The sequence below is a fragment of the Pseudorasbora parva genome, chromosome 9 (assembly GCF_024679245.1).
Source record: "Pseudorasbora parva isolate DD20220531a chromosome 9, ASM2467924v1, whole genome shotgun sequence".
Taxonomy (NCBI): Eukaryota; Metazoa; Chordata; class Actinopteri; order Cypriniformes; family Gobionidae; genus Pseudorasbora; species Pseudorasbora parva.
Genome location: NC_090180.1, coordinates 15,698,879 through 15,709,901, shown reverse-complemented (window position 1 = coordinate 15,709,901; position 11,023 = coordinate 15,698,879). Strand labels below are relative to the sequence as shown.

Below are 11,023 nucleotides of genomic sequence, written 5' to 3'. Positions count from 1 at the left end.
TAACGTCAATGGGGACGCATGATCTCAAAAAACTTGCCGAAACTTATGACTAACCGGAAGTAGTATTTTTGACAAAGAAATACTCCCATCAAACGTCCACCTTAACTTTTGAAACTTTGTCTATGTTTAGTATGGGATTCCAAGTCTTTAACAGTGTAAAAAGATCAGTATGCATGAAACAGCATTTCACCCCCCCCTTTAATGAAAAATTATATATTTATATTTTTTTATTGTCTTCTCAATTTCATTTAACGCCTTACAGCATACATACACACCTAACATCCAAAGCCTTTAACTGATGCCCGTTATCGTCCTGGCAACCAATTTTTTACACTTCAGGCTATGTGGAATCTGCAATAGAAAGATTAATAATTTCCTGTGATAACTTTTGAATTGCCTTCAAATGACGTCAGTTTTTGGACTCATTGAGGAAGTTTCATTTTTCCTGTAAACTGATATTCAAAGTGAGCAAATATCCATAAAACTGGACTAAATGTTTTGATACACCTATCAAAATAATGTGGCAGATGTTTTAGACACACTGTAGACTTAATATGAAGGATGCAAAACAACGACCTGAGACACAACTAATGGCATGATAATGCTCAGGACAAAACCACAGATTGAATGGCTAGATTGAATACACACAAGTCTATTTCTCAAACACTTTGTCCTGTCCTAAGAGGTATATGCTGTCTACCCAGACCGTATTAGCGATTACCATGAAATGCTTACATAGGAATAGGCCTACATAGAAAGAAAGAAAATATAACCAGCTGAACAGCATGCACTCTCTCCGAAAAAGGCTGTTGCTTTGTTGTCTGAACTGAAGTGAATCAACTAACCTATTTTTTTCTTCTTTAAAAAAAAATGATGGCCAATGTGGGCCAGGAACATCATGCTACATTCAAAGAAGTAGGGTAACACTTTACAATACGGGTGTGTAATATGCATTAATTCAACTAATGCACAGATAATCATGAGTTAATGTATTACTAATGGTGAACTAACTCATTTATTAATGATTACTGCATCAGCAACTAATGAAGATTCTACATGATTAATAGACTAAATAATCATTAAATTGTTATTAGTTAAAGGTCCCGTTCTTCGCGATTCCATCTTTCAAACTTTAGTGTGTAATGTTGCTGTTAGAGCATAAATAATACCTGTAAAATTATAAAGCTCAAAGTTCAATGCCAAGCGAAATATTTTATTTAACAGAAGTTCCCTTTCAAAGCCTACAGCGAACGGCCGGTTTGGACTACAGCAGGAAGTGCAGGGATGTAATGACGTCACTAGAACCGTCTGTTGACTAACCCTCCGCCCACAAGAACAGGCAAAAAGGGGGCGTGGTCTTGTTGATCTCCCACGTGGAGAAGAGCGCGCATTCAGTGCTTGCATCTCCCCGTTATGGTAAGAGGCGGGACCTTTCCGGGCAAAATGCGCTAAGCTGCTGTCCAATCACAACACGGGAAGCGCTGGCCCAATCAGAACTCGTTACGTGTTTCTGAAGGAGGGACTTCATAGAACAAGGAAATCATCAGGCCGTTTTTAGGACAGAGGAAACAGCGCTGTACAGATAAGTCAATTGTGTGAAAAATACTGTGTTTTTTACACGCGAAACATGAACTCATGTTATATTGCTCACTGTAATCATAATCAAAGTTTCGAAAACACGCGAAGAATGGGACCTTTAAATGTGTCATAATGTATTAATTAATAATGTATTAATAACATGTTATATTAACTAATGTGTTAATTACCACAAGGGGGCAAAGCCATGTATTTCAACTTCCAGTTGAAATACATGGCTATTTTGTACCGGCTTTAATTAATCATTAGCTAATGATCTATAAAGATATCATTATGTTTTGACTTTACTTGTTGGGGCACGTGACTATTCAAAATTAATTCAAAACCCATAACCACAATTACATATTACTCAATCCAGTGGTTCCCAAACCTGTCCTGGAGGACCCCCAGCACTGCACATTTTGATTGTTTCCCTCATCAGACACACCTGATCCAACTCATCAGCTCATTAGTAGAGATGGCAAGACCTGAAGTGGGTGTGTCTGATTAGGGAGACATACAAAAGCTGTGTCTCATTTCGTTAAATTTCGAAGGCTGCGTCCTCCGGAGGACACGTCCTGTGTAGGATGCTGTATACGGAGTGTCCTCAATCAGAATTAAACGAGACGTCCTTCGTAGGACACACAGGCAGGAAGTATCACGTTGCTATGCCAACAAGTTCAGCCTCTCACGCCAGTTATATGAATGAAAATTATGAAAATGACTATGAAATGTTTCTTGTCTTGACAGCAATGTACTGTGCTAAACGTTTAAAATGCACTAAACAGTTGTAATCCTGTTTACCACAACTATCTGTTTGAGGTAATAGAGCTTAAAAAACAACAACAAAAAAGCTTGAACTACTTAATCTAAACACCACACCTACGCTCGCATGTATATCTGGCGGTAGTGCCGTTTTTTCATATAATATAAAAAAAATATGACGTTGTTAACGGAGACGCAAAGAATTGTGGGTTATCTCCAGCCGTGAAGGATACTCCTCGTGCACACTCCGAAGGTGTTTCTCAATGACAAGGATGCTACCTTAAGCCGGGTGCACACTGTGCGATTTTGGCCACGATTTGGCCGTCTGGGACAAATTTAGCAAATCCTAAAAGATTCCTCAGAACCTAGGCTAAAATCTGACGTCTTTGGTCGTTAGTTTGACATGTTCACCGGCAGCCGATTAATGACCGCTGCGATCAAATTTTACCTCAGACGAAATTCTGGCAGTGTCAGAAGATTTGGCACACAATCCTGCAGTGTGACTTCTCCTACGACGACAGTCAAATATCTCAGTTTTTCAAGACAAACTATGACCAAAACGAGTTCTAGAGATTTCTTTGTAGCCAGCATTTCAGTCCCGCGTGTAATGCAGCTCACTGTCACTGAACGCGGCATTCATTGATGATATAAAACTCCGGGTGAGTTTTCTTGCGCGCGTCCGTTTTTAGCGCGCCTTAACTATCGTGCAGTCTGACATTAATGACAACTGAGATCTCCCACAGTGTGACATGGCGATCATGTTCGTACAGTCTGACAAGGGACATTCGCAAAGGATTTTGAAAAATCGCACAGTGTGCAGGACCTATTAGAAGGACTGATCCTTCCAAGTCACTTCCTTCAGAGGCTAGGCGAGGCTCCTCTTTAGCATTCGGAGAACACGTAAATGGAACAGGCTAGCAAGTGCACGTCATTGCGTCATTACGTCAGTGAAAAGGTCCGTTGGCCATCAATAACGTTATGTGTAACGTTATTTGTATTTTTTTTATATCAATACAGTAGTAATTTGTACCGGCATTTAAACGTTAAACTTTACGTATATTTACTACGGTTATAACAAATATTTGGTAACGTAAATAAAAGCATTGTGGCAATCAGCGAGGTGAGGGACCGTGAGAGCGGGCCGGTGGAGTGATAATGAGCGGCAGCTGATCGCCACACCGGTCTCGGCTCACGGCAGTGGCGGGAGTATAAATGGAGGAGCGTGGAAGACGAGAGAGGACTAGGCCTGGACTTTATGTTATGGTTTGTTTGTTTTATTATGTGTGTGCGGGCAGTCGCCCACGTTACTTTCGTTTTGTTTATTATTTATTATAAAGTTGTTGAACGTCCGCCGGTTCCCGCCTCCTTCCTTCCCATCTACCAACCCCGATACAAGCATATTTGCCCCGTTCACGCTCCGACTCCGGGAAACGTCTGAAGATAGCAAAGCTGCGCGCATAGGATTGTGGGTGATTTGAGAACGCGAAGTACGCGAAGTGCGCGAAGGCTACTCATATGCATCCTTTCCTGTATATGACATATTTTTCGAACGAAGGACTCAGTCCTTGGTTGAAATTCCGAGGATCCTCGACATTGGAACAGTCCTTCGTCGGATGTCGATGACGTAGCATCCTTGGAATTCTGGCTTCCGAGGATCCTTCCTTGACATTGAGAAACGCCTCGAATTCCTGTGAAAGAAGGACGCATTCGAAGGTCTCATTTGGAGAGTCCTACTCACTTTTTTGAAATGAGACGGCCTTATGACGAATGCACCCTTCGAATGCGACCTCTGGAGGACGCAGCCTTCTGAAATGAGACACAGCTAAAATGTGCAGTGCTGGGGGTCCTCCAGGACAGGTTTGGGAACCAGTTAATAGTAATGTGCCCTCACAAGTAAAGTCATAACATAATGATACTTTTGATACAGTTTTAAGTTAAATCAACAAAAAATGTTTCCAGTGTGGCTTTGACCCCTTGTGGCAATTAACACAATCCTTTACATTATTAGTTAATATAATATGCTATTAAGGAATTAATACATTATGACACATTTAACTATAACAATTTAATGATTACTAATCTATTAATCATGTAAATTTTCATTAGTTGCTGATGCAGTAATCATTAATAAACTGGTTCACCATTAGTAATACATTAACTCATGATTATCTGAGCATTAGTTAAGCATGAATTAATGCATATTAGTTTGACTGTACTTATTTGGCTTATTAATTAGCCACGTACATAACTATTCTCTATTCACCTTAAACCTCATACATCAATTCATTCTCTCAGGCAAAAAATAACGATAAAAAACGTCACCGCCGTCACTCTATGCGTGAAGCTTCCTGCTGACGTCAGATGCGCACGGGGTGGCGTCATGAGGGCACACTGCTTAAAAGTTGTGAGTGTCCGTCGTTTCTGAACAGAGCAGGTGTGGAGTTTATCCTCGTGCTGTGAGATACCAAAGGCGCATCATCAGCACTAGACCTGGAGAGTGATCTTTCTCTAAAACAACATATTCAGCAAAACGGTGGACAATGCCAACAGCCTACTGCAAACAGGTAAACTTTGTAGTAGCATAATTAAACTTAATAACTAATCATTTCATTTGAGTGGGTTGCTTGGTCTATTGATGTGTTCTTTTATGCGCAAATGCGCTTACTGTAAATATTATTTTGTGCGCGCATTGTAGTTAAGTAGCCTACATGCATATATTTCATCATTTTGCATATTATTGGTACATTTTCAAAACTCTACAACAGATTGCTATACAGTTTCCTCATGTAAGTAAAGGTAAAATGCTCGTTTGTAGCCCATGGCGTTAACTGTGAACTCCTGGTGGACTCTGGCTTTGAGCGCCTGTCTCGTGCTGATGGTTCGAGCTGAATGCGGCAGAGACTGCGCGCTCTGCGTTTACCGGCTGTTCCGTCAACAGACAGAGATCGACACACTGGTGAGTTTCATTTCCTTTCACAATCACGCTATATTTGAACTAAAAGATTAAGCTGTATTCTCAGGACAAGAGTATTTTTCATAGAAGTCAGTTCGGGGCTAGTTGTCACGCGTGAATTTCACGCGTATTAATTATAATATAAGTCGACGTTTTTTTTAATGTTACCTTTTAAAAACACATTTTTGAAGCTGTTTCGTAATTATTTTACTGTTTAGGTTCTATTGCGACGACTCACCTTTTATTGTGAGACAACATGGTGAACTGTTCAGGTCTTCTTTTTTCCCCCCTATAAATGTTGCTTTTTGTAGTCAAGTATACAAAAAATTGACTGAAAACTTGAACCTACCCTGAGAAGTATTCACTGGAGTAAAATGTGTAATAGCCCTGGTCACTCCTACATTTATATTTTGGCAATATTTGCAATAAATTAGAATTGTATTAAATTGTTTTCATACAAGGGAAGCTAATGTGATTGGTGTTCTGAAATAATGTTCCTTTATTAAGCAGCAAAAATAAAAAATAAGTAGCATACTTTAAAAAAAAAAAAAAACTTTTATATTGTTTTTGGATTCTTAATTCCATGTTAATTGCAGTTAAATGTAAAGTATTATAGTTTAAACTTATATTAAATGAAGTTAGGTTTTCTGACCAACTTAAAGGCTCAAATCATTATGGTAAAATATACTTTAATGTCATTTCCATTGAAACTTATGTCATGTATTTAAATATATTTGAAATTACAAATGTGTAATGAAGAACTTACCATTTCCAATGTATTAACTCTAAATTTTGCAGATACAATTATTTATAACCAATTAGTACTGGAATGTGCTTTAGTATGTCATTAAGCACATCAAAACTGTACAACTTTAAAGTGCGTGCAAAAGACTGAAATATCATTTAAAATGTACTTGTAATTATATACTTTTAATATTCTTTATTGACTTTAAGAATAGCACAAGTGCACATTCAATAAAGTGATATTTCTTTCATAAAGATTACATACAGTAGTTCTTCTGTGACAATTCAGTTTTAAAAAATGCCCTTTTCCTTAAATAAGCTTCAAATTTAGTTTGCATTTTTTTCTGTAACATCAATCTTTTTGGTAAAATGGGACTTTGAATTTGAACATAAGATGAACATTACTCAAATGTCTGGTTTTATATTTTGCATTCATGTGCACAAGTGATATCATTTTCACAAACAGAGTTGTTTTCAGCACAATTTTCAAATCAAAAGCGATTCAAAGCAAGTTCTTCAAGTCTAGTTCTCTCTCTCTCGTGTTGCCATGTTTTCAGAGCCCTTTACTGAATTGTCAACATTTTCTGCTGTGCAGATTGTCAGAAGTAATTACTGGCGCTCTTTATCGTACAGCTGCGTTGAACGTCTGCAGACTGAATGTGTGTGCCCTCTGGTGGATCAGTTGTTTCCTGACATTAATTGGTCATTCATTTCTTCTCTAGACCTGTACGTTAGAATGTGAAGGGACCGTGGACTCCAGAAAACTAGAAATCTGCAAAAACATCCTCACCGAAGAGGATCGCCTCGCCGTCGACAACCTCAAGCAGGAGGAAGAGAGCATGGGCCACCTCCTCGCAAAAAAATACGGAGGCTTCATGAAGCGTTATGGGGGCTTCATGATTAAGAAAGCGGCGGAGGTCGGCACGGGAGCCCCAGATGAGGGTGACGACACAGAGGTCGTCAGCAAGAAATATGGAGGCTTTATGAAGAAGGACAAGGCAGAGGGCGGAGCCGAAGACAAGCAGTTGGAGCTGCTGAGAGAGATCCTCGGACTCACCTTAGAGTCAGAAGAGCAGCATGATGGGGACATGGTCAAACGCTATGGGGGCTTCATGAGGAGCGTACAGGGGAACAGCGGTCTAGGGGAGGCAGGGAGAGACCTGCACAAGCGATACGGGGGGTTTATGCGCAGAGTGGGCAGGCCTGAATGGTTGGACAGCCAAAAAGGCAATGGGCTTCTGAAACGCACTTGGGAGGATGGAGGCGAGACGGCACTGCCTGACATGCAGAAGAGATATGGAGGATTCATGGATTAGAATTAAAACATGGACACCCATCCGAAAACAACCTGTTCCTACTTTGTGTAGAGCTTGCACTGTACTAATTTCATGTGAAGCCATTTTTAATTACTATTTATTTTTGTCTTTGCTGCCGAGTATTCCTCCATAATGTACAATGTACATTTGTGTTCTCTGTGACTAGGGTTTGTGTTTTAAAAAAAGGAAAGAAAAGAATATTTTCCCCATTCTCTGTACTTACAAGTTACAATGGAATCACCCATCAGATTGGACTTTTGGTAAAGACAGAGGACGATAATCTTACTATTTCCGGGTCACATCACAATGAATGAAAAGCACTTTTCACTGTGTTGCTTTGTTCTCTGAGTATCTCTCCGTCACATTAGTTAGTCTGCTTTGCTCATTGAACATTGTAGTGAGGTTTCGTTTGCCGTCTGCACTTGATGATTAATGCATTTCTTTTAACAACTCTTCAACAGCCCTTTGTTCTTGTTTAAATCAAAGCAACAATTTTGAGCTATTAGCTGTACAGAATACAATAAATTCATCTGACTGCAGAGCTGAAATGTCTCATTGAGATATGTGTTTCTTACAAATTAAGTCATTTTGCTATTGAAAGATATTCTCCATTATTACAGTGTCATGCCTTAATGACCCTCTTAAGTAGCTTATGAAGTCCTAACTTTTCACATTTTCAACACATACTTGATCAATAATGTCTGAGAGGCTGTATTATTTTGTGAATACGGCCAAGGGTAAAGAGCATTATTAGGCATGATCATGATGTAAAGTTAAATTACTCATGCGGATTTTACATAAAACAGTTTACTCAAGTATTTAAAGGTGCACTGTGTAGTATTTTTGCTGTAAAATATCCAAAAACCACTAGGCCAGTGTTATATATTTTGTTCAGTTGAGAATATCCCAAATGTTTCCAACTATTTGTAAATTGTGAGAAAATTGCTATTTTAACCAAGGAGCCGGGACGTCTGCGGGAGTCGCCTGTCAATTGCGTCATATCTGCGTTACCCTCATTTTACCCTCATTGGCAGAAATGCTTTACTCCTAGCAGTGTGAAAAAGCGTCACAGCAGCTGCTGAGCGCTTACGTCATAACATCATTATAAACACAGTCAAATGTATCAAATATGATAAACAGAGCTATGTTGCCTCATACTCGTGACAGGAAAAGCGGAAATGGCGCCTGTGACTGTGTCCCGTCATAATAAAAGTCCCGTTGCTCACGAGCCATGTGCTGTGCAACAATCGCTCCAGCGGCCTTCCTCAGCTCCTTCAACACTCGATCCTGCTCTGCTTCATACTACAGTAATGATATTAACCACATCCATGAACATGATTTATGCCTGAGTCCTATCCCAATGTCTCAAGATTCTGTGCTGAAACTTGGCATCATCAAACTATGACAATGTTTTGAATAGGCGCCCTCTAGCAGACAGAAAAATTACATAGTGCAGCTTTAAGCAAGTTTTGCTATCACTGTGGGGGGCGGCCCACTCCAAAAATTTGAACTAAATCTAAAGTGTGCCACCAGTTTGATGGATGATGGATGGATGATACCTGGGTAGATGGATGGATGGATGGATGGATGGATGGATGGATTGATGGATGAAAGAAAGAAGGTTGATTTCTGAGCACTGCAGAGCGCTGATGATGATTCATGAATCATTGGATGACTGTAAGTACACACAAGAAAGAGGCAACAACAAAGTTTATTAATTTCATTGATTTCAACCTTCAACAAAAATCTACTGTGCTCAAATAAAAAAATCCTATTTATTTTTATTAAGATATCTTGTCATTCATGCTGTCACTCATAATAGTGTAAATTATAATCTGTACTGTTTTTTTTTTTAAATAGACATTGCAGTCAAACAGCCCTTTTTATTTATTTTATTACATTTCAAGAAACATAAAATAATGATGTAACAAAATCCTTCATGCACATTTTAAAAGACAATATTTTGGTCTTGTACCATTTACATATTCTTTTCTATTTCATACAAAATAAAGCCATACATTCTGCAAATAACTTCTTCTTTTTCAGAAAAAGGGATGTTTTTATAAATTTCTTATTTCTTGTAATTGTAGTCAATGAGTCAGAATATTTGTAAATCTTTATATAAAAACGAGGGCTTAGACATTACCTTAGCTTTATGTTGGGGGGGGGGGGGGGGGTAACACAGTCAATCTCATGTCAATCTTGAGTACCTATAGAGTAGTATTGCATCCTTCATATCTCCGAAAAGTATTTAGTTTTGTAATATTTATAAAAGAAATATAGGCTGTACAGAGTCTTTCCGGAAAAAAAAAAACGAGCGGCTGGAGGCGTATATAAAGAATGACGAGTGCGCACAAAGCGGTGACGTCCTCAAGCGTGGAGAAGAAAATGCTACCCTAAATAAACCATGGCTATCAATCAGATTCAACTAATACATATATGATCCAGAATCAGATCCAGAGGCTGAAATAAATTGAACAGGAGAAGCAACAACAGCAGGACGCCCGTCTCTGTGGTATGTACTGTATTTAGTGGCCTGTCAACATTTGTGTGTTTACTCGCAGTTTATGAGGACATGATTCGGTTTATGGACTTTTGTAAGCGACTAAACCTTAGCAGTAGCAAGCAAAACGGTTTTGCACGTCAGACTAGTGTTACGTTATACATAGAACAACAATGGAGTAACCGTTAGCGCATTTAAAAAACGAAGCACACTTTGTGAGAACGTCACACTAGGTTTATGTTTGGGTGGTTTTATAATAAACAAACTGACACCTATATTGGTCAGCTAAACAAATGTATTTAAACACACACCATAGATCTTATGCTCCATTGATAAATTAACTAACGTTATACACGATTGTGTTGTTTACTGATGTTTACTTACGCGACGATAGCCAACAACATTTGAAGCAGTTTTACTCACCGCCTGTTTCCAAAGCACGACCGTGAACCTTTATCGCTGGGGGCGCTCCGTCAAAAAAACACTTCTTTGGTAACTGTTGATTTCGTGAAGTCCTGTGACAGCAGTGACCGTGGAGATCCACTTTTGCGACGCGACTGAAGCGATGTTGTGACACTTCCCGACATTTCTGCGTTCAAATCGGTTCAAATGCAGCGCTGCCTTCCCGGAATGCTGTGCTGAAGCGTTGAAGTCGCTTGATGTCACCCATAGGAATAAAGTGGAGCGCGGTGCGGACTATAACGACATAAGTGTTCACGGACGAGTGGATCTGCAGCTTGAGAGCAATGTTTATGGGCATGCGTTTGCTCTCTCGCTCTAGTCACACGCGCGCACCTTTCCGGGAGAAGAGCCCGTACGGCCCATACAAGGACCTTCCGCTCTGTCGATGTCAAGCTGACCCATACTCGAAAAAAAACTCTCCGAAACTTGTGAGAAACCGGAAGGAGTATTTTTGACACAGAAATACTCCATCAAACGTCCAACTTGGTTTTTGAAATTTTATCCATGTTTAGGATGGGAATCCAAGTCTTTAAAAGTGTAAAAAGTTCAGTATGCATGAAACAGCATTTCACCCCCCCCCCCCTTTAATGAAACTTTCCAAAGAGAATTATGTAAGAGAACCAGCATCAACAGTCCAAGAAGAGTATCTGCATTTGAAATCTCCTATTTCCCCATAGTAGGTGAAAAACATTATGTGACAAATGA

General features: G+C 39.4%; 1 protein-coding gene across 1 annotated transcript; it reads left to right on the top strand.

Moving 5' to 3' along the window:
• Positions 1-4,744: 4,744 nt before the first annotated feature.
• On the top strand, positions 4,745-7,892 carry penka (proenkephalin a). Its single transcript, XM_067453137.1, has 3 exons — positions 4,745-4,904; positions 5,156-5,296; positions 6,760-7,892. The coding sequence occupies exons 1-3, from the start codon at positions 4,881-4,883 to the stop codon at positions 7,351-7,353; spliced, it is 759 nt and encodes a 252-aa protein (XP_067309238.1). The 5' UTR covers positions 4,745-4,880; the 3' UTR covers positions 7,354-7,892.
• Positions 7,893-11,023: the final 3,131 nt, after the last annotated feature.